This window comes from Leopardus geoffroyi, chromosome E2 (assembly GCF_018350155.1).
Source record: "Leopardus geoffroyi isolate Oge1 chromosome E2, O.geoffroyi_Oge1_pat1.0, whole genome shotgun sequence".
Classification (NCBI taxonomy): Eukaryota; Metazoa; Chordata; class Mammalia; order Carnivora; family Felidae; genus Leopardus; species Leopardus geoffroyi.
In genome coordinates, this window is record NC_059335.1 from 7,187,323 (window position 1) to 7,214,031 (window position 26,709).

Sequence of the window (26,709 nt, forward strand, 5' to 3'; positions counted from 1 at the left end):
CTTCTCCTCCCCATCTTCCTCCTCCTCCTCCTCCTCCTTCTGTTTTGGGAAAGAGAATGGTAACTGAACCACCCGATGAGCTTTGCAGCCAACGAAGCTCATAGGTGTCCCAAGCAGGGGACCCTGGTTCCTCTGACCAGGTCTCTTCATCAACACCCAAGTTATCAGGAAGACACCCCAAGGGCTTCCTCAGGGAGCCTAGAGTCAGGGTAGAAGGCGCTGGAGTATCCAAAAAGATGTTCTATTGGGTTGGGATGGGCCCAGGACCATGGGAAGATCTTTCCAAGCACCCTTGGGGGGCTCCTAGTATGTCCCATGAACTCCTCTCACACCCCCATGGGGCCCTCAGAGAAGGATTGAGAGGGAACTCCAGGAACAGAGACACTTTGTAGTGCACCTCGGCCTCCCACATTGGCCCGTGACCCCACAGCCCAGCCATTTTTGCCCCCTGCTCCTTCACTCCCCGCTCCCCTTAGGTGACTTCACTTTGCTTCTCACTGGTCCTGGCTTCGTGTCCATCTTCCAAAGGCCAAGAGATGTTTCCATCTTCCCTGTCCATTCCCTGGTGATTGGCCTCAGTTCTTCCAGACACAGACCAGCAGCTGGGCTGGTGAGGTCTCTGGATCTGCTGATTCAAGGACAGCAGGGACAGGTGGATGGTGATGTTGGTGGGCTGGGGGGGTGTGTACGAGAACAAAAAGGTGGCCCACATGGCAGAAAGTGGCACAGAGTCACAGGGCACTTCGACCTTTCTCTTCTGCTGGGACATTGGATCTGTCTGGTCTGAGAACTAGGACCCCAGCCTTCCCAGAGCAAAGCTCCCTGCGTGAGGAGTCAGTGGCTAATGCCTCATCTTGTGTGGTTGTGGTGTTTGTGTATCTGTAGTGTATGTGTCTGTGTATATGCATGTGTACTTGTGTCTGTAGTCTCTGTGTGTGCCTCTGTTGTGTGTGTGTGTTTCTTTGGTTTGTGTATATATATATGTGTGTGTCTGTGCTTGCTGTGTGTGTATGTCTGAGGTATGTGTGTCTGTGTATATTTGAAGTGTGTATGTGTCTGTGTATCTATGTGTGTCTGTGGTTTTTGTGTGTATTTCTGTATTGTGTCTGTATATATGTGTGTGTGATTTCTGTGTGTGTATTTTGAGCTGTGTCTGTGATCTCTATATATGTATCTTTGAAGTACATGCGTGTCTGTATTTGTGTGTATGTGTGTCTGTGTCCTCTGTGTGTGCATATTTAAGTTGTGTGTATGTGTCTATATAAAGGCTTGTGGTGTGTGTGTGTATATGTGTGTGCACTCAAATGTCAGTTTCTCAATGATAACATCCACGGACAACATATTGAAGAGTATAATCCATTTCATATCCCCTATATATCTTTCTCTTTTGTTTTTCTTCAAACTCCTTATCATGAATCAATATAACACATAGTCTGCTTAATTATTGTCTGTCTCTCTTGTCATTAAAATGTAAGCTTCACAAAGGAACTTGTATCTCCCATCTACTGCTGAATCCACTCTGACTATAAAGATGGTTGGCATAACATTAGGGGATCAATGAATACTTGCTTTGAGAATTGTAAGGATGTTGGGGTGCCTGGCTGGCTCGGTTGGTGGACCCCATGAATTTTCATCTTGGGGTTGTGGGTTCAAGCTCCATGTTGAGTGTAGAAATTACTTAAAAAAATAAAATCTTAAAAAAAGAATTGAGGCACCTCGGTGGCTTGGTTGGTCGAGCGTCTGACTTTGGCTCAGGTCATGATCTTGCAGTTCGTGGGTTCTAGCCCAGCGTTGGGCTCTGTGCTGACAGCTCCAGAGCCTGGTTCCGATTCTGTCTCCCTCTCTCTGCCCCTCCCCTGCTTCCTCTCTGTCTCTTTCTCTCAAAAATAAATAAACATTAAAAAAAAGAATTGTAAGAATATTTAGAATAAGTGAAATAAGATTGCTGGCTGTCTCCAATGAAAAAGTATGTATTCTTTTTTTTTTTATTTTTTAATGTTTATTTTTGAGAGAGAGAGAGAGAGACAGTGCAAGTTGGGGGGGGGGGCAGAAAGAGAGGGAGACACAGAATCTGAAGCAGGCTCCAGGCTCCAAGCCATCAGCACAGCGTCCAATGCGGGGCTCAAACTCTCAAACCGGGAGATCATGACCTGAGCCAAAGCCAACACTTAACCGTCTGAGCCACCCAGGTGCCCCGAAAAGTATGTATTCTTTAGAGCATACCCTTTTGGGGTTATCTGATTCTAGCATTTTATTGCCTTTGAACTATTTTAATTTAATTTAATTTAATTTTAATTAAAATTTTTTAATGTTTATTCATTTTTGAGAGGGATACAGAGAGCATGAGAGAGAGAGAGAGTGAGAGCATGAGCGGGGAAGAGGCAGAGAGAGAGAGGGAGACACAGAATCCGAAGCAGGCTCCAGGCTCATGACCCGTCAGCACAGAGCCTGACATGGTGCTCGAACTAAAAAACCATGAGATCATGACCTGAGCTGAAGTCGGACACTTAACCGACTGAGCCACTCAGGTGCCCCAAATTTTATTTTATTTTTAATGTTTGTTTATTTTTGAGAGAGAGAGAGGCAGACAGCAAGCAGGGGAGGGGCAGACAGAGAGGGAGACGCAGAATCCAAAGTAAGCTCCAGGCTCAGCTGTCAGGACAGAGCCCGACACTGGGCTCCAACTCATGGGAGCCATAAGTTGGATGCTTAACCAACTGAGCCACCAAGGCACCACTCTCTGAACTATTTTAAATGCTATGATTTATAGATAACTAATAACAATGCAAATAGTTCTTGTCCACAGACATGCATATACATTCTGTCTGGCTGGGGTGGGGGTGGGGGACCTGAATCTTCCTACCAAGCAAGTTTTACATGCTTCACAAATTCATTTCAATATTCCTTTACCCCATATAAATTTGTGCATCTTTAATTTCTGCCTGGTCCCCTAGTTCATAATGAATTAAATAAAATGCTGTTCAGTGGGTATAAAGTTTCAATCATGCAAGGTGAAAAAGTTCTACAACATAGTGACTACACTTAACACTAATGTACACTTAAAATTTTGTTAAGAGGTTAGATCTGATTGTGTGGGTTTTTTTTTTTGCCAAAATAAAAAAATCTCTTTTTTTAAATTTAAATTTTAGTTAGTTAACACACAGTGCAATATGGGTTTCAGGCGTAGAATTTAGTGATTCATCACTTACATACAACACCAAGTGCTAAAAAAAATCTTTAACACATGTTTATTTTATATCTATGTGAGGGTCATGATGTTGCCTTTAAAAATGTTATTCTTTGGGGTGCCTGGGTGGCTCAGTCGTTTGAGTGTCCAACTTCAGCTCAGGGCATGATCTCACAGTTCGTGGGTTCAAGCCCCACATCAGGCTGCCTGCTGTCAGCCTGTCAGTGTGGGGCCCACTTCAGATCCTCTGTTCCCCTCTCTTCACCCCTCCCCTGGCTTGCATTTTCCCCAAAATAAATATTTTTAAAAATTTTTTATTCTTTGATAGAATAAATAAATTAGTCTGTGCTTCTGTGCATGTGTTGGCTGTTGGCTTATGGTGTGCTGTAGGCATTAGAAACTGGTCCCTGCCTGCCCTGAGCCAAGTAAGGTGGTCCATGTAACAGCTTGAGCTCATCTTAAAGGATTTTGCTATTTCCACTTGGGCAACTGGGAGCCAATGGAGGGTTAGAAGCTGGAAATGACACTTGGGCTTTTAGAATTCTCTCCGGCTTCTCTGTGGAGAACAGATTGGAGGTGGGCAGGAAGCAGGTGAGAAGATGAATTTCCTTGACTGTGTATTTCTGTTCCCAAGATAGAAAGTGAATCCTTGCCCTTGGGAGCAAGAATGTGCATTTCTCACAAGCAATTGTAGACTTGGTTTGCACCCAGTAATGACAAATTCTATAGGAGGTGATAAATATGTGTCAAGTGACAATATTTATATAAAGGTAAACACACAAGTAGTAGAATCTTGCATAAAGGATAGCTTCAATTTTGGTGAAGAAGATGACATAAAAAATGACTTTCCTCTCCTTGCATCTACTCAGCACAGAGCCCGACATGGTGCTCGAACTAAAAAACCGTGAGATCATGACCTGAGCTGAAGTCGGACACTTAACCGACTGAGCCACTCAGGTGCCCCAAATTTTCACAACCATAGGGAATAGTTTGGGAGACCAGAAGTGACAGGTGAACAAAAGTTTATTCATTTGTGTGTGTTCAGGGGCAGAGAGAAATCAGCAAAGTGCCTCCTTATTGTGCAAAGGTGGGTGAGGGGTGGAGAGAAAGGTTTGGGAGACAATGATTACAGTGCCCCCATGTCTGGCCCCTCCTTTGGACTCCCATGTCCAGGACTTTACCTTATCCTAAGAGGCAAATAATCTCCAGTTCTTCTCATCTTTTCTTTTCTAGAAGTTTCCAACTCTGCCTGTGAAAACCTGAGTGTCCTGTAGAATGCTGGCTGTGTGGGTGAATAGTGGTGAACCCTGCTCTGGTGTTTGGGGGACTCAGATAAGGGGTTGCCTGGGTAGGAGCCTGATTGCCTGGTGTAGTAGACCCTGGAGGGGCCACAGGGGAGGAAGCCAGCTCCCATGTGGGCACTCCTGAGCAAGGTGAGGACCAGAAAGAGGAACATATGAGGGGATTTGGGCAGGCATGAAGTTCCTGTTTCCAACCTTATCAACAAGACCCAGGCTTCCTGCCACTTCCCAGCTCTGGGGCTCAAGACATCCTGGGCTAGTAACTGTAAGAGTTGCCTGGGCAGTAGTTGAGGTGCGAGCCTTGGAGTGGTTGAGACCACGTAAGAGGGACAAGGAGGCTCCCAGACAGAAATGTGAGGAAACACGGAAAAAAGAAAAACCAACCCCAGACTGAAAGAGTGAAAACAATTTAAATGGAGAAAGAAAAAAAAAAAAAGCATCTCTGAAGTTATTCAGGCTTGGTAGGAAGACAGCTACAAAATTAAACAGAAACCTTATTTCTCCCAAGGTCTTACAACAGGTCTAAATACCATAAGGACCTCCTCTTTGAGTGATTAATACTTTCTTGCCAGAAATTCCCAAGACTGGCTTTATTATTCCATCTAATTACTGGAGACACCCATGCCTAAACCTCACCTCAGGACAGCACCTAATCCCCGATTGACACCTTTTTGGGACAAAGCGCCCGAGTCTGATGAGGGAAGCACACACTACGAGGTCCCAGACATACCTGACCAACATCATTGACCTAGGATGTCACCAGACCCTTCCCTGGGCTCCTCCCACTCTGCACTGGGGGCTGATAAATGGCTCTCCGGGAGGGCGCTCTCCGTCCACCAGGAGACGCTGACGCCTGGACAGCCCTAGGCAGGGGAGCTGGTGCTGTCCGTGGTGCTGAAACAGGGTCGCACTTTGAGCTCCGGTACCTCTCAGCTCAGCAGAAGGGCTTGACCCAGATGCTTATGTTCCACTTTAAGGCCAGAAGGTCAAGTGGGTGGAGTTGGGTGGAGCCAGAGGAGCAGACAGTCAAGAGTGAGTGGTGCTGGCCTCTCTCTCCTTCATCTGCGACCTCTCCTGTTCACTTTCAGGCATTGTTGCTCCTGTGGATGACGTCTGTCTGCCCCATTTGGTTGAGCCTTCTTGCTAAGGCCCTCTGCTTACTGGCCTCTGTACTGCTCCTTTAATATAGCTTACTTCATCACACACACACACACACACACACACACACACACACACCTTCTGAAAGTGAGGAGGCTAGTCTTCACATTTGACAAAGGAGAACTTAGCGTCAGGGTCAGAAGTATTAGACAGCATGCTTGGATCTCTTTGTCCCTTTTTGTCCATCTGCCTCAGTGTTTCTAAGCAGGAGATATCTCAAGTCTGATGAGGAAGGTAAGCATTTTCTGGACACTTGTTTCCAGCTCTAACTGATTCCCCTTGTAGTGGTGGTCCTGCCTGATTGTCAGAAGAGCTCCCCTTCCATCCAGGAGAGAAATGAGCCTACCTGGCTGCCTCCTGTTTCTCGGTCAGGACTTGGGAAACAATGGGTCTGAGTGTCTTTCCTCTGATAGGTGGGGGTGGCTGGGTGGGGACTGAGATGTTCTGCCTCTGTGTTGTTCCCCTAGTCCTGGGGTCCCAAGCCAATTCACCTTGTACTCACAATGTTTCACAATCCTTTTTTGGTTCTTGCACAACTTACAGGATTTTTAGTTGTGAGTGGAGGGAGGAATGATGGGTTGATGATAACTTGTCTGAGTTGGAAATCTAACCATTAACTTTTAATGTTTTCAACAGATGGTTGGCTCATGTCACCCAGCTTGACATTAACATAAACAGAAGTCTGACTTAGCTGTCCCTCCTGGATGTAAGGCAGAGAGAGTTAGGCCACAGACATTTTTTTCACACCACACCAAAATCCTCCATTTGTTTTTAGGTGTTACTTTATGATTTTATGGCATTATGCTTTATCCTTGACATGGTTTCGGTGCTACTGGGGGGGTTTGGGACTGTTTTATTCAAGATGATTTTTATTTTAAGTAAAATATTCATTTTTTTTAGGAGGAAGATTAAAACTTCCTGCTTGCCTTCACCATCTCAACCCTGACATCTATTTTTTTTAAGTTTATTTTGAGGATAAGAAGGTGCCAAATAGATGATGACCTAGTGATGGGTCTTCCTGGAGGAGAAATGTGGATGCAAGAAGATGGTGAGGAATGTGCAAGCATGGGGACACTTAGAGAATGATATGAAGGATCGCTGAGCTAGGATATGGAGATGCACAAATAGACTGGGAAAGATTAAAAACAACTTGGAATTGGGGCGCCTGGGTGGCTCAGTCGGTTAAATGTCCAACTTCGGCTCAGGTCACGATCTCATGGTTTGTGAGTTCAAGCCCCACATTGGGCTCTCTGCTGACAGCTCAGAGCCTGGAGCCTGCTTCGGATTCTGTGTCTCCTTCTCTCTCTGCCCCTCCCCTGCTCAAGCTCTGTCTCTGTATAGGACTCTGTCAAAAATAAATAAAAGTTAAAAAAAAAAACAACCTGTAATAGAGGGCAGAAAACTATAGCTAGTGGGCTGCCTACTTTTGTAAATAAAATTTTGTTGGAACACATCCACTTTAATTCATTTCTAGAATGTCTATGGCTGCATTTGCACTATAAACACAGAGTTGGATAGTTGCTACAGAGACCATACAGCTTGCAAAGCCTAAAATATATGCTCTCTGCCCCCTGATCTGGAAAGTCAAATTAAAGGCTTGTAAATTAGTCTTTGGGGCTGAGGAGATGGAGAGGTATTTTGACTGTGGTCAGCCCTGATTTTTAGGAGGTTCTGTAAATGTTAATATGTGATCTTGCCTCTAACAGGACTAGTAGGAAGCAGGCAGGATGGAAAGGGAGAACTCAGAAGGGGAGAGGGATGATGCTGGAGGCCAAGTCAGGGAAGAGAACGGTGGGGAGTGTTTTCTTCGTCTGATAAATATTCAGTAATATTTACCATTAAGTACTATGTATGCACCTAGAGTTTATTTTTTCCAGCTTTATTAAGATATGATTGACACATAACATTGTGTAATTTTATTTATTTATTTTTTAATGTTTACTTATTTTTGAGAGAGACAGTGCAAGCCATGGAGGGGCAGACACACACACACACACACACACACACACACACACACACAATCTGAAACAGTCCCAATCCGAAACAGGCTCCAGGCTCTGAGCTGTCAGCACAGAGCCCGATGTGGGGCTCAAACTCATGATCTGTGAGATCATGACCTGAGCCGAAGTCAGACACTTAACCGACTGAACCACCCAGGTGCCCCTACATTGTGTAAATTTAAAGTGTACAATGTAATGATTTGATATATGCATACATTGCAAAATGATTGCCACATGGGAGGGTTTCGAGTACAGAGTGAGGCTGACTCATTGCTGATGTGGTGTCCGGGACAGAACATACTCAGCCTCTAAGTGAAATGTCACTGACACCTTTCTGTCCAAGGGGGAAAGAACCAATGTGCACCAAAGTCTCACAACGCAGCAGGATTTGTGCTGTGTGTTTTCCATATGCACTTTAATCCTCATGGAAGCCCTTACATCCATTTTGTACAGCAGAAAACTGAGACATGGAGGAGTAAGGTGGCTTGCCTGACATCATAGTGCTAATAAATGAAAGAGCCTTGAATCCATGCCAGGCCTCTCTGATTGCAAAGCCTTAGTTCCAATACAGCAAGAAAATCACATATAGTAGTTTATAAGTCCATTGCCTATGGGGATGTTAAGTCTCCAAGAACCAGCCTTTGGGTCCCCCTTCCTAGAGGGTATGGACGCTCCCTCTGAGGCTGTTTGCTCCAGGTGGTTCGTCACTTTGTATTGACCTCTGAATATTCTGTGCAGGTGTTCTCCTTCATCTTGTGAAAGCTGATGGAGGCATAATGCAGCTCCTCCTCCATTTCCAAGGTGGGGAGCACCCCTGCAGAGCTTGTGGGCTCAGCAGGGAGTTCTGGCTCAGACTCCTGATGGTAACCCTGTGTGGAGAGCAAAGAAGGGCTCAGAGCAGGGCTCTTGGGGTGGTGGTGGGGGGGGGGGTAAGGTGAGAAGGCAGAGAGGGTCCATGAAGTGAATTTGATTCGATAGGACATTGCTTTCTTCCACTCTTTTATCAAACATTTCTTATTTAGCAAATATAACACTATTGATTGCTTTCAAATTTTACTGAGCACTCACTCAGACCTAGGCGGAAAATAGTTTACATAGAGAGAAACTAATTGTCAGAGAGGTTAGGTGCTACCCAAGACCACACATCTGTTGATCATGAACTCAACCCTGGTCACTCTGGCACCGTTCGCGCAGGAGGATGTTTATGAAAAGTTGACTTTTCTTCTGGGTATGTCTCCTTTTTTCTCACACTGTTACCTACATCCACAACACTTCTGACAGCAGATTTGTGGGGTTTTCCCCACAGCAAGCAATTCTCCAACACCAGCTGAGTGGCCTGCAGTTCACTTCAATTCTGACACTCCCTACCCAGAGATAATGCCGGATCCCACACATTAAGGGCTCAGTCTTACAAGGCTAACCTCACCCCCAATTCACCTGCCAATAGGAAGTCAAGGTTGTAACCCGTGCTTCTGACCAACTGGCTATAAATTCGTGGTTGCCATGACACCTATCTCAGGTTTCATTAATTTGCTAGAGTGGCTCATAGACCTCAGGAAAGCAGTTTGCTGTTTACCAGCTCATTATAAAAGGGTGTGATAAAAGACACAGATGAACATCCAAATGGAAGAGGTGCCTAGGGTGAGGTGGGGGGAGGTGGGGAGTGGCAGGAGCTTCCACACCCTCTCCAGATGTACTCCTAGCATCTCCATGTTGGAAGATTCCAACTTGGAAGTTCCTTGAACTCCATACTTTTGGGATGTTAATGGAGACTTCATCATATAGACATGATGGATCACTAATTTCATTTCTAGCATCTCTTCCCTCTCTGGATAATGGGGAGTGGGGATGAAAATACTGAGCTTCTAATCATGGCTTGGTCTTTCTTGTGATCTTCTCATCCAGAAGCCCACCCAGAGTCACCTTGTTAGAACAAAAGATGCTCCTATCACCCAGAAGGTTCCAAGGGATGTAGAAGTATGACCATTTTCTGTTGCAGATTAATTTCTCAAGATTTATGGCAACATTTCTCAAGAGCATTTGCACTTCCTCTCCTCCCATTTTCTCTTGAACTCATTCCAATCAAGAAAACTCCCTCCACTGGGCAACCAGATCTGCTTTTCTCAAGATTAACTGTGACACCATGTGCTAAATTTAAACGGTCATTTCTCAGAACTGATCTTACTGGGATTACTACCATTTGAAACAAATAAGCGTTCTCTTCTCCTTGAAACTTCATCTCCCTTTGGCTACCAGGACCCAAATCTACACTCTTTTTGTCATTTCTTTTTTTTTCTCAGTGGTCTTCTTGTTGTTTTCACCTTGTATCCCTGTCTCTCCCGGGGCTCTGTCTGTGGACCTCTTCTCTTCCTTGTGGCTTCATCCCCTATCAGACCTTGATGTGTATGCTCCCCAAATCTCTGTGCCTCCTACCTGGACCCCTCTCCTGAGCTCCAGACCCTTGCCATCTAACTTGTCTTCTTCATTTGGACATCTCAGAGGCACCTGAAGCTTATAGTAACCAAAATAAAGTTTGAACCCCCCTGAGAAATATACTCCCGCAGAGAGGGCAATTTCAGGAATTGGTGGTTCAATTATTTATGTTGCTCAAGGCAACCACATCGGAGTCATCTTTGGTATCTATGGACATGTATGGGCATCTATGGGTATTTATGACATCTATTAACATGTCTGGACATGCATGGACACCTGTGGATATTTATGGCATCTGTGGAGTCATCTTTGACATTTATCACATCCATGTGGCGGAGGCAGTGAACTATCTCTGCTCACATCACACACATACTCTACCATTCCATTAGCAAATCCTGATTCATCATTGTTACCCATGGGACTATGTCTTATGGACTGAATTGTGTCTCCTTGGATTTATATGTTGAAGCTCTAACACCCAGTGTGCTGTATTTGGGGATGGGGCTTTTAAAAAAGTAATTAGGTTTAAGTGAGGTCATTAAGATAGGGCCCAAAATGACTTATGTCCTCATAAGAAGAAGAGACCGTGGAGATGTGTGTGCATAGAGAAAAGGCCACGTGAGGACATAGAGAGAAGGTAGTAATCTGCAAGCCAAGGGGAGAGTTTTCAGGAGAAACTAACCCTGCTATCACCTTGGTCTTAGACTTCCAGCATAACAAAATATATGTTTCTGTAGTTTAAGACACTCAGTCTACAGTATCTTGTTATGGGAGCCTACATTATCTCTTTCCTGGATTACTTGGGTTTCTTCCTTATTTGGTGTCCTCTTTTCCTAGCCTGATATAGGTATTCTCAGCACAGCAGACAGAGCGATCCCATTAAAATGAGCATCAGTTCATGTCTGTGAAATAATAAAAGATAAATATGTATCAGAAGACAGACAGAGAGAGAGAGAGAGAGAGAGAGAGAGAGAGATCTGCCCTTGGTTCCTGCACAGATTTCCTAAGACCCTTTTAAATTTCCTAAGTGATAAGAGTGCTAGGAGCATCTTCTGGTCTAATGTTTGGTCTTTGACCCTGGTTCTTGACACAGAGTTCCTAACTCCCTTGGGATTTCCTGGACAACAGCAGTGTCTTTTATTCTAATGATGCAAATCTTGGTTGGCTCCTGGATGGAGGCTGGTCACAGAAATACAAAGCTGCGGTTAGAAGCTTGGAACTTCCAGCCCCATATTCTCATCCCCCAGGGGTGGGAAATAGAGGTAATGATCAATCATGTCTATGTCCATAAAAATCCCAATAGTATGGAGGTGGTGGTTAGGGAGCTTCTGGGTTGGTGAATATGTGGAGGGTGGCATACCTGGAAATAACTTGGGAGCTTCACACATCTCTTCTATCTGGATGTTCATCTGTATCCTTCATCATATGCTTTTATAATAAACTGGTACAGAGTAAATAAAATGCTTTCCTGAGTTCTGTGGGCCTCTCTGACAAAGTAATTGAAACCGAGGAAGGGGGTCGTGGGAACACCCGATTTATGGCCGGTTGGTTAGTAGCACAAGTGACAACTCGAGCTTGTGGTTGGTGTCTTAAGGGTGGTGGGGCTGTCTTATGGGCTGAGCCCTTATCTGTGGGATGTGATGCTAGCTCCAGATAGATAGTGTCAGAATTGAGTTGAGTTGTACAGTAGGACCTCCAGATGGTGTCAGAGAGAATTATTTGGTGTGGTGAAAACCACACACACATTTAGAGACCAAAAGAGTAAAAAGCTAGGTATTTTGGATGCGTAGTAGTTCTGTGTGGTTTTCCTTTACGTTATCACCCTTCTCAAAATACAAAGGTAATTATGGTGAACTGCAGGGCCTTGTAATATCTGCAGCCTCCATGCCTCTCTCCATCTTCATTTCCTACCCATCGTTACCCACTGCCTCCCTCCCACACAGCTCTATTCAAACACACTGTCCAACTTGCTGTTTTCCCCACACACCAGGCATGCCCCAACCTCAGGACCCCCAAACCTTGTTTAGAGCCATAGTGATTCTCTCAGGGTTCACGCTGTGCTCCCTCACTTCCTGTGGGTGTCTTCTCAAAGACTCCAGTGCCAGGACTGACACCTCTGATTTTTCCATCTAATGCCCCTCCATAGCACTATTTCCTGACAATTTCTTGCATATTTTCACTACCTATATGTTCAGTGTTTTCTCCACACACACACCCCTCAATAAATGTAAGTCCTTGACAGCAGGGACATTTTATATTTGTAACATACGTATTTGTAAAAACAGAGATATTTCCCAAGTATGCAGAACAATCGACAAGTGGAAGATATTTGCAAAAGGAATGAATGAAGGCAAAGTGATTGCAGATCATGTACTCAGAAACCTCAGTGGTGTCCACCTTAGAGTTTTAAATGAATAAATGAAAATTAGAGCTTGGAGATGAGCAGGACTAGGGCAGATTGACATAGACACATGAGAAGGTGAGCACAGCGGAGCAATGATTCTGAGATGCAAAACGCTCGCTATGCTTGAGGCGAGTGAGCAGACTGGTGTCGGAGAGACAGAAGCATTGAAGGGGACCTTGGGTTTCCTGCCCCAAATCTCATACCAAGTTGTGTGGGCACCCGACTTGCAGCAGTGTGGAGAAGCAGTGCTTTTCAAACTTGGTCATGTGGGACAAGGGTTCTGCCTGGAGGTGATGCTAACATGCCAGGGAGGAGAAGCGGGGAGGGCTGCAGCAGGGTAAGGACTAAGAGGGGAGCTCAGCTCAAAGGGAGTGGATGCATTATGCTGTACTGAGGAGAAGCACAGGCCTGCACACCCTGCAGCACATTGGTGTGAGAAGTGCAGGGCTGGGGCGGGACAGGGTTGGGTCGCTGGCAGGGTATTAGGGACACAAGTGCCATCAGGGAGGTGAGTGATCAGCAGGAAGAGTATGTTTAGGAGCGTATTAACCATATGTTTGTGATGCTTTGGCATCTGGGGCCTTGCTAATCCTAGAGGAACTGCCCCTGCCAGGACTAGCCAATCTCTAGAGATGTTAAAGGACTTGCCTTGCAAGCATCTCTTTCATATGCAAACCAACCCATCCAAATCTCACACCCAAACCCTCCTTTATCCAGCTCTTACATTCTAGGTCACTATTCTTCTGCCTAATCACCCCAGGGCCAAGTACCAAGCAACTAGGGATGGCCCCAACACCCCAGAGCTTGATGAAATGATTCAAACTAGCCAATCCTAAACTTACTTACCCTTTCTCAGCATGCCTTTCCTGTGGAAACTCCAATAAAGGCTCCCATCTGTGTCTCTCTATGCCCCCTCTGCCTCTTGGTCGACCTCAACCCTGTCCATGTGGTCTTATGTGTGATCATGTGTCCTTCTTCCTGGGAACTTGAGTAACAGAGTGCCTTTTCAGTGGCAATCACCCCTTGATCTGTTGGCCTCAGACACTGAATAATAATAAAACCTACATTTTCAACTAAGCAGGAGGGTGATGAGTTCATTTCTGGATGTGCTGAATGGAGCATGGCTGTGCGCCACCCCAGGAGATGTAGAGGAGAATCTGCACACCAGGATGCCCACATCACTCACCAGGGGAGCTGGCCCTACAACTGAGTGGATGCTGTCCACGCCCGCTGCTCTCCGGGATGCTGTTTTCCTACAGGTCTTCACTCTGATGAGAGAACCAGGGTCTCTGACATAGGGTCACTCTCTTGAGGCTGGAGTGAGCTACTATGGCAGGTCAATGGTGGAGTGAGCCCAGAAGCCTTCATATCAAGACTTTGTAACAAGGTGCCCTGGCTCCTGGACTTCTGGGACCAAGGCTGGGAACACACTCATGCTTGGCCCAATGGTATCAGCTGAATTCTTACCATGACTGCACCTTTCGCCCTTGCTGTAGGGCCTCACAACCCCTGCAGGTCCCACTTCTTCCTCTCTCGCCCACATCAACACAGCTCACCCAAAGAAGATGAGGCAGAGGCAGAGAGCAAGCAGTGTGGTGACACCAGCTCCCCAAATGGCACCTTTAGTCACTCCTGCCCTGGTCTCCAGGTTCCCTGTAGACAGAGGCACTTGGGGTCAACTCCAATCTTGACAAGCAAGACACTTGGAGTCAACTCCAATCTTGACAACTCCAGCATATGGAGAGGGGTACTCGTCCCCTCCCATCCAGGGTTCAGCCCTGAGGGTCTCCCACCCACTGTAGGACCTCAGCCTCCACCAGAAGGACATGGTCTGTGGGACATCATGTAGCCCTCACACTCCTGTTCAGCTACTACCATTTTTTTCTAGGACCCAGGTTCTTCTCTGCAACAGATCCCAGATCTGTCTGCAGCAGGATCGTGGGGCTCTGGGCCCTGTGGGCATGCCAGAGAGAGAGACATAGGCACACAGCATATGTCTCTGTGGGATGTGGAAAGATCTTGTCCTTCCTTCTCTCCAGGGAAGCTGTTTGAATCTCCTCTCCTGGCCTCCACTGACCCTGTCTCAGGGCCAAAGGTGGTCTCTTATGCTTCCAGAAGTGGGCGGAAGCAGCCAAGTATATATACTGTGAGCCCAACACAATCAGGGTGAGGGATGTGTCTCTGGGCACCACCTGTCAACCATTTGGTGGGCACTGAAAGAGTCCAAAAGGAACTCACTGTCCAGGTGGGAACCAGATGTCACTGCCAATGGGAATAGAACAGTGAGGGAAAGACTGGGCTCAGAGAGAGGTCAAGGTGAGAGCTGAGGATTCACAGTCAAAAAATGTCTCGGAGACATTTGGGGACAGTGAAACTACTCTGCATGATACCACTAGATGGATACATGTCATTATAAATTGTCCAACCCATAGAATGCACAACACCAAGAATGAACCCTAATGTCAACTATGGACTTTCGGTGATAAAGGCAATTACATGTAGGTTTGTGACAAAGGTGTTCTCTGGTGGGGGACACAGAGAGTGGAGAGGCTATGCATACAAAAGCAGGGGCTTGGGGGAAATCTCTCTACCTTCAGCTCAATTTTGTTATGAACCTAAAACTCCCCCCCCCCCTCTAAAAATAAAGTCTCCTAAAAATGCCCCAAGGCCTTCAATGGCTGGAGGAAGATAAAGAGTATACTCAAGATGGTGGGGAGAAAATAGCAGGTCACCCTGGCAAGACCAGAGTGGGAGGCATGAGAGAGGAGGGCTGAGGGGGTTTCTCATGTCTAACTACAGCCCACCACACATCTACCCACTGACTCTGAAAGTCCCGCTCTGAAAGAAACTGCTAGTCAGTGCTCCATGGACAGGAGGCTTCTTCCCACCTTTGTCATCCACTAGGCAGACATCACCTGTCGAGTTCTGTGTGGCACCCAGGATGGGAGGACAGGATTTCCCTCTTTAGTGAGGAAGGGTGATGTGAGATGCATGTGGACATCCTCCCACCCCCAGAAGCCACAGAAACACAGGAGGGACAGGACTTAAGTCATTCGAGGTCCCCTCCTCAGCCAGGCCTCCAGGACTAAAGCACCAGCATCCAGAACCTGGACTTCATGCCCGTCACCCCCTCAGGCACTCAGGTCATCCTGGCCCTACACTCACAGGTGACATTGAGCTGGACGGTCCTTTCCACCATCACACCAGCTGCAGGGAACTTCACCTGACAGGTGAGGTTGGTACCATGGTCTTGGGGCCGTGGGGGGAGGGTGAGCACTGAGGAGAGGTGGGTCCTGGGGCCCAGGGAGGTGAGGGCCGCTGACATCCAGGAGAAGATGGGGGGCGTGCCCCGCTCACAGGCCCAGGGCACAGAGCAGGTCAGGTTCGTGGGGCGTCCACACTCCAAGGTCTCAGGGATGAGGATGTCAGGTGTGTGGGTGAGGGCTGGTGAGGAGAGGGGGAGACACAGGTATCAGAAAGAGGGTCTGAGGTGCCGCCCTGAAAGAAGCCTCAGGCTTCGGTCAAGGTTGTCCCGGGACCCCTATCCTTCCCCTGTGGCCTCCCCTGCAGTGTGCTCCTTACCTGTCACACGCACAGAGAGCTGATTCTGTCTGTAACTATATCTTATATTAATCCCTGTCTCCACCCTAAAGACATACGTCCCCGAGTCCCTTCTCTGTGCATCTTTGATGTCCAGGGAGCAGTCGTGGTCCCGAGGGTCTCCAAGGAGGCGGAATCGGTCCTGGGTCTCCTTCTGTACTTTTCGATCTGGGTTGTTTGTGGCCACTGGAGCATCCAAATATATGTGGGCCCTTCCCCGGAACCAGTAGCCATGAACAGGGTTAGTCAAGTAGCTCGTGGGGTTGGAGAATTTGCAGGGCACGTATACACACAGGCCCTCCTGCACTGTCAGCGACTCCTGCACTTACAGCCAGTATCTCTCATCCTGAGCCTGGGACCCTGTGGAGAAGGCAGGGTCAGCGGCAGTCCCCAGCTTCCCTCTCCCCTCAGCCCACTCACCTGCCCATAGCAGGAGCAGCAGCAGCGGTGGCAGCAGCATCTAGAGACAGAGGGTGTCTGGGCTTCCTGTGGGTGAAGGAGAAGGGAAGGCAGAGGGAGGGAAGCTGAGGAGGACCCACGGGAAGCTGGGGAGGAGCATGAGGTCTCACGATTTCACAAAAGGGGAACTGCGCTGCGGAGCTCACCCCCTCTCTGCACAGAGCCTGTGACCCCCGGATTCCCAGTCCAAGACCCGGGAGACCCACCCAGGGAGGAGAGACCAAGAACAGACCCTGTATCCTGCCCCCCATCTCCACTCTTCCCTCCACCACTGGAGCCTGGACCAGGACCTCTGAGAGCATATGAGGCATGGGACACAGTGAGTCTCCTAAGATCCTCCCATCTGAGGTGCTTGTCTGAGCAGCATGGTCTACACGAAGGAGCTAATCAACTCTTGTCTACAGCTGGAGGGTCACAGCCTCGTCTGGACCGAGTGGTCAGTCCTGCAAAGTGCAGGATTCTTTAGGTGTGTGAGCATCTGGGGCATAAGAAAAGAAGGGGGCCACGGTGAGGTGAAGGCAGGATTCCTTCATTGATTCACTGATTGATTCTCCAAATACTTGGTGAACATCTGTGTTGGGGGACCTGAAGACAAGACACATGGGGCTGACCTGGTCCATCCTGCAACAGGGACCCCACCCAAGGCGCCACTTCCTCTGCAGATACGCTGTGGTTTCACTTTGTCCCTGTTAGGTTCACAGCTGCAGGCATGTGTGACTTCGCAACGTCTCTGCTGGCCTACTGCCGGCTATTTTCTAAATATTCAAGGATGAGTCCATTTTTTTTTTTTTTGCTTCTATTATGCTGATTCATGAAGTTTCAGTGGCATCTCCAAATGGAAAACCATGTAGCATCTTCACGTCAAACAAAAGGGAGAACACAAGTTCATGAGCCAGTGGATATTCTTTTCCATGAATGCTGTCTATACAGTCATTTGTGGACTGAAGAAATATGTTTGATTGTTCATCATACAGATTAGCATTTCCTGTCATGTCAAAAATCTGATTCTCAAGGTGAAATTGGCTCAAAGCACATAATATTCCAGAAAACATGAGTGGCATGAATATACGGCTGCAATTAAAATTTTAGGTTCTGCTCATGTATTTTTCCATCTCACTCTGTGGAGTATACATCTGGCAAATCCTTGATGTCTCTATTTACAATATGCATATATAATAGCATTTGCCGTCAACCATTTGTAAAATCTTCAAAACACAATAGTATCTAAATATATGTTCCATAAACATTACTACCATAGAGACACTTTTGCACCTCATCTGATAAGTGAGGAATTGAGTCTCCAATAAGTGAAATCATACCTTATTCTGGATTATTAAAAATGTACGATTGTCGGGGCGCCTGGGTGGCGCAGTTGGTTAAGCGTCCGACTTCAGCCAGGTCACGATCTCGCGGTCCGTGAGTTCGAGCCCCGCGTTGGGCTCTGGGCTGATGGCTCAGAGCCTGGAGCCTGTTTCCGATTCTGTGTCTCCCTCTCTCTCTGCCCCTCCCCTGTTCATGCTCTGTCTCTCTCTGTCCCAAAAATAAATAAACGTTGAAAAAAAAATTAAAAAAAAAAAGTACGATTGTGGCACATAATGGAGAAGCCAATGCAGTTGGTTTTACAGTAAAGAAAGTTATACCATTTTCATGGACTGGGAAGATCTGTGAGTTCTCATTATGTTTCTTTAATGAACTTTGTACTTTTTATAAGACGGAATATAACTACTTGAAGTGCGCTTTTCTATGAATCCTGACAAATGTATACCTCCACAATCCGGACGTGAAGGTAACCACCATCTCAACTGGGTTTCTGGCACCTCTGTGCAGCTCATCAAGCCATCTCCAGCCCCAGGTAACCATTGATCTGTTCCCTTCATGCCAATTTGAGAATTTCCTAGAAATGTACACTTTGTGTCTTCTGTATTCTCTCACTCAGCACAATAATTTTGAAATTGATCCAAGTCGTATTTATAGTTCATAATGCATTTATTACTATGTATTATGCCATTCATGGGTATATTGTAATCTTTTATTTATTCACCTATTGATAGACATTTGAGATTTTCAAGTTTGGGCTATGAATAGGAAGGTAAAACCTTTTTATGGACATGTTTATATACTATATAAACTATATATATATATGTATATACACACATATATATGTATATACATATATACACATATATATGTATATATACATATATACACATATATATGTATATATACATATATATACATATATATGTATATATATATAAAACACCCCCATGAGTATATAAAAGAAGGATATTTGTGAGACTGACATAACAATGTGTGTCAACTATACTTCAATAACAAAATAGACATAAAAACTGCTAAAAGAGAAAAAAGAGTCCCTCCCCAAAATGTCATTATTAGGTCAAAGAATAACTGTGTGTCTCACACTAGCAGGAATGGCTACACTACTCTCCATAATGGTTTTAACCTTTACTACTCCTATCCACAATATTTCAGAATTCTGGTACCTCCACACTCTTGTTAATATTTGGTATTGTCAGCCTTTTAAAAATTTTAGCAATTTTGCAGAAGTTTAGTGGTATCTTGTGTTTTTTAATTCTTTTTTTGTTTATTTATTTTTAAGAGAGAGAGTGTGTGTGCAGGGAAAGGGCAGAGAGAAAAAGAGAGAGAGAGAGAGAGAGAGAGAGAGAATCTCAAGCAGGCTCTACCAGGTCGGCGAAGAACCTGATGGGGGCCTCGAACCCAGTAACTGTGAGATCATGACCTGAGTCGAAATCGAGATTTGAACACTTAACCAACTGGCTACCCAGGGGCCTCTTTAATTCTCAATGCATTTTAATTTTAGACATAGTGAGATTCACCTGTTAACATGTACAATTCTGTGAAATTTGACTGATATATAGAATTATGTAATCATAACCACAGTCAAGGTACTGAAGAGTGCCATTCCCCAAGATCTTCTTTCCTCCTGTCGCTTGGTGGCCAAGTCCTCCCTCCTCCCATAACCTCTGCAAAAATGCTGGTCTGTTCTCCATCCCTCTTATTTTGCTGTTTACAGAATGTCATCGAAACAGAATCATGCAAGAGTCTGGCTTCATTCATTTGGCCTAATGCATTAGAAGGTCCTCCATATTGTTGAGTATGTATGCTAATAATTTGTACAATCTTGTATACACTAACCCCTGGGAGACCATTGGGGTTGTTTCCTGTTTTGGGGTGACTATGAATAAAATAACTGTCAACATTCACATGCAGGTTTTGTGGGAACGTGTTTTTGTTTCTCCTGGGTAAATATTAGGCATTAGGTCCTCAGTCCCACATTTGGTGTAGGTTTGACTGAGACACAATTGCCAAACTGTTCTCCACAGTGGCTGTACCATTTGGTGTTTCCACCAGCAATGTGTGTGGTGGGTCCTGGTTGCTCCACACTCTCTTTCGTATTGGATATTACCAGGATTTTTCTCTTATTTTCATTTGGATTCTTTAGCCTTTGTAAGAGGAGTGCACTGGTATCTCATCCTGGTTCTAATCTGTGATTTCCTAAGGACAGGTGATGCTGGGCATGTTTTCATGTGCTCATTCTCCATCCATTTTCCTTCTTTGGTGAAGTGGTTGATTGAATCTTTGGCTGCTTTGTTTTTACTGAAGCAAAATATGCATAACAGAACCTCTACCCTTTTAACCATTTTAATTGTTTAGGTCAGGGGCATTGTAGGGCGACCACCACCACCCCCATCCATCTCTGCAACCTTTTTCATCACCCCAATGTGACATTTTGTGCCTGTTAAATTAATAAGCCTCCATTCCCCCACCCATCTCCTGACCTTCACAGCCATCACTGTATTTTCTGTCTGTAAACTTGAGCTCTCTAGATACTTGGGGTAATGGAATCACACAGTATTTGTCCTTTTGTGACTGGCTTATTTCACTCACAGTAATGTCTTCAATCCACATTGTAGAATGTGTCAAATGTTCATTCTTTTTAAGACTGTGTAATATTCCACCTTTTGTTTTTGTGTTTATCTGTTGTTAGACCCTTGGGTTGTTTCTGCCATTTTCACTGTCATGAATCATGTTTCTATGAACATGGTTGTAGAAATATCTATTCAAGTTCCTGATTTTGAGCTTTTGTGTATATACTCAGACATGAGGTTCCTATCTCCTACGGTAATTCAATTTTTAATTTTTTTTTAAATTTTTTTTAACGTTTATTTATTTTTGAGACAGAGAGAGACAGAGCATGAACGGGGGAGGGGCAGAGAGAGAGGGAGACACAGAATCGGAAGCAGGCTCCAGGCTCTGAACCATCAGCCCAGAGCCCGACGCAGGGCTCAAACTCATGGACCACGAGATCGTGACCTGAGCTGAAGTTGGACACTTAACCGACTGAGCCACCCAGGCGCCCCTCAATTTTTAATTTTTTGAGGAACTGCCATACTGAATTCCACAGCCAATGCACCCTTTATTATCTCAAGAGCAAAACACAGGACTTCTACATTCTCTGCATCCTTGCCAACACTTGTGATTTCCTGGGTTTTGTTTTGCGTTGTTTTTTATGATACCATCACTGTGTGGTTGTAATCTGCATTTGGCTGATATTAGATTTTAACCATCTTTTCATGCACTTAGTGGTCATTTGTATACTTTGTGAAAAAAATCTATTCAAATCCTTTGTCAATTTGTAAACAGGGTTGTTTCGTTTCTCTCTATTTTTTTACACAGTTAGGTTTCGTTTGTTTACTCATTGTTTGGTTTTGAGAGTCCTTGGTATATACTGGATACAACTCACTCATCAGATATATGTTTGTAGATATTTTCTCTCTGTCACTTCTCTTTTAGCTCTGTTAAGACTGGCTTTTACAGAACAGCAGGTGCCTGGTCCCCAAGATGTGTGGCATGCCTGTGGTGACCCACTAGTGTATCAGGTCATGGAGGAACAAAGTAAAGGAAGTCTGGGGACCAATGGAGGCATTTAGGGGTGCAAAAATCACTTGATCAGTGCTGTGGACTGAACAATGTCCCCAAACTAACCTCTGTCTTAATCCCTGAAACCTGTAGATGTTACCTTACAAGGAAACAGGGTCTTTGCAGATGTGATGAAGTTAGAGATATGGACCTGGAGATCATCCTAGATTATCTGGGTTGGGTCCTAAACCTATCACAGTGTCCTTCTAAAGGGGAAGCAGAGGGTGACCTGCTACACACAGAGTAGCATGAGGCGACATGACCAGAGAAACCCTGAGTGGAACAGTGACACCACAGATTAAGGGAGCCAGCAGCCACCATCGCCCAGAAGAAGCAGGAGGAGTCTCTCCTTGAGCCTCAGGAGGGTGTGGAGCCCAACCGGTCCTGATTTCTGTTCAGCAAAACTGAATTGGGATTCTGGGGTTCAGAATACAGTACCCCAGGTTGTGTCCCTTGGGCATAATGACCCTTTCAGACTGAAAGAATTTTAAAAATGGCAGTTGAGTATGGAAACCAAATTGACAATAAACTTCATATATTGAAAAAAAATAAAATAAATAAAATAAAATAAAATAAAATGACCCCAAAAAGCTAAAAAAAAAAAAAATGGCAGTTGAGGAAGGACTTTGTGACCTTCCCCTGCAGTGGGTCTCACTGAGAGGTGCCCTCCCTCTACCCGGAGGAAAGGAGCATCATATCTCTGAAGACAGATGGACAAAAGACAGATGAAAAGATGGCCTTGCCAAGCCCTCTGTTACTACCCACAGCTCAAACTCTGTTCTTCTGGGTGTGGCCCTGAGTTTCCACTCTTCATCAGATCTATCTTTAAAAAACCACTGAGATTGGGGCGCCTGGGTGGTGCAGTCGGTTAAGCGTCCGACTTCAGCCAGGTCACGATCTCGCGGTCCGTGAGTTCGAGCCCCGCTTCGGGCTCTGGGCTGATGGCTCAGAGCCTGGAGCCTGTTTCCGATTCTGTGTCTCCCTCTCTCTCTGCCCCTCCCCCGTTCATGCTCTGTCTCTCTCTGTCCCAAAAATAAATAAAAACGTTGAAAAAAAAATTTAAAAAAAAACCACTGAGATTTAACCATTTATTTGGGTCTTTGTTTCCTTATGAGGGCTCCTGTGCCACATAAATCTCATATTAAATACACTTTCATGCTTTCCTGTCCTTCACCTGTCCTGTGTTACAGGTCCCAGGGGAGAACTTAGCAGGGCAGAGGGAAGAAATGTGCTTCATTCCTTACACAGCTTTCTGGCCTCCTTGTGAGGGATTGACTACATTTCCTTTGTTTTAAGACACTGAGAGTGTGTCCTTTGTGACAACGGCCCTCAGAAGCTGATACAGGAGGGAAGTCGGAGATGGCCTCTCCAGGATCAATGCAGAGAAACACAGAGAGCAACCCTCCCTCTCCAGACCCTTCTTGGCTCTCTCTTTTTCCCCCACACACCACACCCATTATCTCGGAAACAAAATCCTGTTTGTTTTATCCTTATAATGTGTCCAAAATAAATGCCCACTCTCTTTGGTTTGAGCCAACATCACTTCCTGTCTGCAGTAGGCATCATTTCCCTTCCCCATCTCTGTTGTGCTGTCATGGACCCATTCAGGCCAGTCCTGAGCAGAGCAGCCACAGGGATCCTATTGAAAGGAAAGTTCTATCATATCTCTGCTCTCCTCAAAGGCTTCAGATTGTTGCATTTTCAGCAAGGCTCACATGGTCTACACCCCCACTGGGTGTCCACCCCCTCTGGGTCTCTTCCCTTATGAGGTCTGCACACCCACGAGGTCTGCACCATCCTCCCAGCATCCCCACCTGACACTCCTGTGCTCTCAATCTTGGCCACTTGTTTCCAGTGAAACACCAAGCCAGCTCCCATGTCAGAGCTCTTACACTCACTGTGCCTTCTTTTCCATTTTCTTGGAGTAATTTTCTCTTAAGCAAACACAGAACCTGCCTTGTCACTGCCTCAAGTCTTTGCTCAAATGTCACCTCCTCCTACTCTTGGTTGTAGAACATGCTCCCCAATATGTCACATGCCGCTCAGTCTACATGGTTTCTCTCCAAAAACATTTTCTACCCAGTGTGTTCTGTATTATTTCCTCTTTGTTTCTTTTGATTTCTATCCTTCTTGTCTACAGAATGATATCTTCTTGATTATAATGATTTTTTTTTTGCTATGTTCACAGATGCACCCTGACACCTACAAGGTGGTGTGTCAATAGTACTTGTTGAAGGAGTCTGTAAATAGCTGAATATTACTTCACTCAAAACCATATGAGACTCTCACTCTCACACACACACTTGTGCATACACACAGTTGGGTGGCATTTACTATTGAGCCTGAAGGTAACCAGGACTTGGAGATGTAGGAATGGGGAAAGTCTCATGCAAAGTCTTATAGTCAAAAGATCTCTAACATGGCTGGGTGTGGAGAAGTTGCAAGATGCAGGGAGAGGTAGGGATCTGGGTGGGGAGCCCAGAAGGGAATAGACCATGCCAGGTCTTCGAATCTAGCCTGTTTGCACCTTGGTCTTGGCCATGGAGAGGAATTGTAGCTCTTCATACTGTGGAGGAAGTGGACAATAATGGCGTCCTGAGACTCCTTCTGGAGGCCTGTGTTCAGGAAGCAGGTGGGTTAGAGGCCTAGAGAAGAGACAACAGGAACAAGCAGGGTTAGGATGGGGAGGAGACGAGCATGAGGATGAGCAGGAGGAAGGATGGACAAGACTGAGTGATGTGTTGGATCAGGCAGAAGGGAGGGAGGTCACAGTGGAGAACCACACCCCAGTTCTGGCCTTAAAGATGAGGCCATGCCAGCCATGTGAGGGAATCCCAGTGGAGATGAAGGTTCAAGAGGAATGTGGCAGCTCAACCTCGGCCATGCTAAGTGAAGCAATCCTGGGGCCATCCTGGAGGAGGTGATGGTGGGATGTTGGGTGGTGGGCTGCCCACATCACTCACCTGAGGGATTAACTGGGGGTGGTGTTGGCCTCCTCCACGCCCCCTGCAGGCCTGGCTGTCTCCTTCCTGAGGAATTTCAGTCTGAGAGAAGACACCGGGGCCTTTCGGTCTGGTCCTGGGAATGCAGGGCCAACTGATTCACTCCGGTTCCCAGTGAAGGGGCTGGAGGGCAGACGAGGTGGGAGAGTGCAGGTATGGCCCCATAGACAGCCATGAGCACAGCAGGTACAGCCCGTCCTGTCCTGGACACTGTGGAATCCTCACACCTGGTTGCCCTCCCCCCTGCCCTGCCCTCTGACCTGTTCAGTCCCTCCTGCACTGGGTCTGAGACTCAGCCACATGTCCCCACCCTCCCCATGCTTCCCCTCCCCCTGGGGCAGTGCTTACGTGAGGATGATGAAGCAGAAGAGGAAGAACAGGGTCTTGACAGTCACTTCCCCAGTGGCTACCAGAGCCACCGTGTCAGGGACCCTGACTGTCCTGTAGGAACATGGGATGAGGACAAATTCATGTGCTTGATTGCAACCCTGAGTCCTCTGCTCCCTGCGGTATTGTTGGCATTGGCTCTCAAGTCCTTCCTGCACCATTGGATGGGGGACCACCTGTGCCTGGGCCTCACCCCACCCTGTGCCCTGGCTTTCCAGCAGTAGGATGGGAAAAATATGCATAAGTGGGACTTCATTGAAATGAATCCTTTTATTCATCTATTAGCCCTATTGAGAAAGTAAAAAGCCAACCTATTGAGTGGGAGAAAAAAATTACCAATGATAGATCTGATAAGGGAGTAGTATCCAGCACATAAAAAGAACACTTACAACTCAACAACAAAAAGACAAACAACCGAATTTAAAACCGGACGTTTGCAACAACGTGGGTGGAACTAGAGTGTATTATGCCAAGCAAAATAATCAGAGAAAGAGAGATATCGTATTATTTCACTCATATGTGGAATTTAAGAAACACAACAGATGAACATAGGGGAAGGAAAGGAAAAAGAAAACAAAAACAGAGAGGGAGGAAAACCATAAGACACTCTTAAAAACAGAGAATATACTGAGGGTGCTGGAGGGGAGGTGGCTGGGGGATGGACTAGATGGGTGATGGGCATTAAGAAGGGCACTTGTTAGGATGAGCACTGGGTGTTATATGCAAGTGATGAACCCCAAAATATACTCCTGACACAATTATTACACCATATGTTAACTAACTTGGATTTAAATTTAAATAATAAGGGGCGCCTGGGTGGCCCAGTCGGTTAAGCGTCGGACTTCAGCTCAGGTCATGACCTCGCGCTCCGTGAGTTTGAGCCCCGCGTCAGGCTCGGAGCCTGGAGCCCACTTCGGATTCTGTGTCTCCCCCTCTCTCTGCCCCCTGCTTGTGCTCTATCTCTCAAAAATAAAGAAACATTGAAAAAAAAAGTTTAAAAAAAATAAAATAAATTTAAATAATAAATAAATAAATAAATAAATAAATAAATAAATGTCTGGAATGGGGTCCAGCAACCTACATTTTACAGATTTTCCAGGAGATTTTCCTCCACAACAGCGTTGGATAATCACTCTCTTAAATAACATGTAACATTTTATAGTAGCAAACTCAAAAATACACTGAAAAATAATAACATAAAATAAAAATAGGAACAGGACTTAAATAAGTTCTGCACAGAAGATATACATATGACAAATATGTCCAAAAACAAAACAAAAAAAAGAACATCATTAGTCATTACGTAAATGCAAATCAGACTGCACTGATGTACTCCTTCACACCCACTGGTAGGCTATCATTATTTTTTAAAGGAAAATAACAATACTGGTGAAAATATTTAGAAACTGGAAGCCTCACACACTGCTGGTGGGAATGTAAAATGGTGGTGTCACTGTGGCAAACAGTCTGGTATTATCCTCAGAAAGTTAAGACATAGAAACCACCTTTTGACCTAGCATTTACACTCCTGAACATACGCATTTGACCTAGCATTTACACTCCTGAAATGGAAAACAGTGTTCAACAACAACATGTCCTCTGATGTTCATAGTAGCATTCTAATAGCCCCAAGAAGAAGCCACCCAAATGTCCATCAGCTCATAAATGGAAGAACAAAATGTAGTACATCCATACAATAGAACGACAAAAGAGAATTAGTACTCATACATGTTCTACGTGTGATCCTCGGAAAGGTTTTGTAAAATGAAAGAAACCAGACACCGAAGGCCACGCTTTGGGGGATTTCATTTAGTTG

The 26,709-nt window shown here is 45.6% G+C and overlaps 1 protein-coding gene and 1 long non-coding RNA gene across 2 annotated transcripts; both read right to left on the reverse strand.

Moving 5' to 3' along the window:
- Positions 1-8,033: 8,033 nt before the first annotated feature.
- Positions 8,034-17,764, reverse strand: LOC123578659 (myeloid cell surface antigen CD33-like). Its single transcript, XM_045441667.1, is given in 5 exon segments — positions 8,034-8,515; positions 13,670-13,751; positions 14,040-14,136; positions 15,649-15,927; positions 16,066-17,764. Coding segments are annotated over 5 exon segments (1,101 nt in total). The 5' UTR covers positions 16,544-17,764; the 3' UTR covers positions 8,034-8,350.
- Positions 17,765-22,578: 4,814 nt separating this feature from the next.
- LOC123578661 lies at positions 22,579-25,018 on the reverse strand. The gene is made up of 2 exons (XR_006702448.1): positions 24,468-25,018; positions 22,579-24,149 (listed from the first exon to the last, which is right to left on the reverse strand). It is a non-coding gene; the product is annotated as an uncharacterized LOC123578661 (long non-coding RNA).
- Between the last annotated feature and the right edge of the window lie 1,691 nt (positions 25,019-26,709).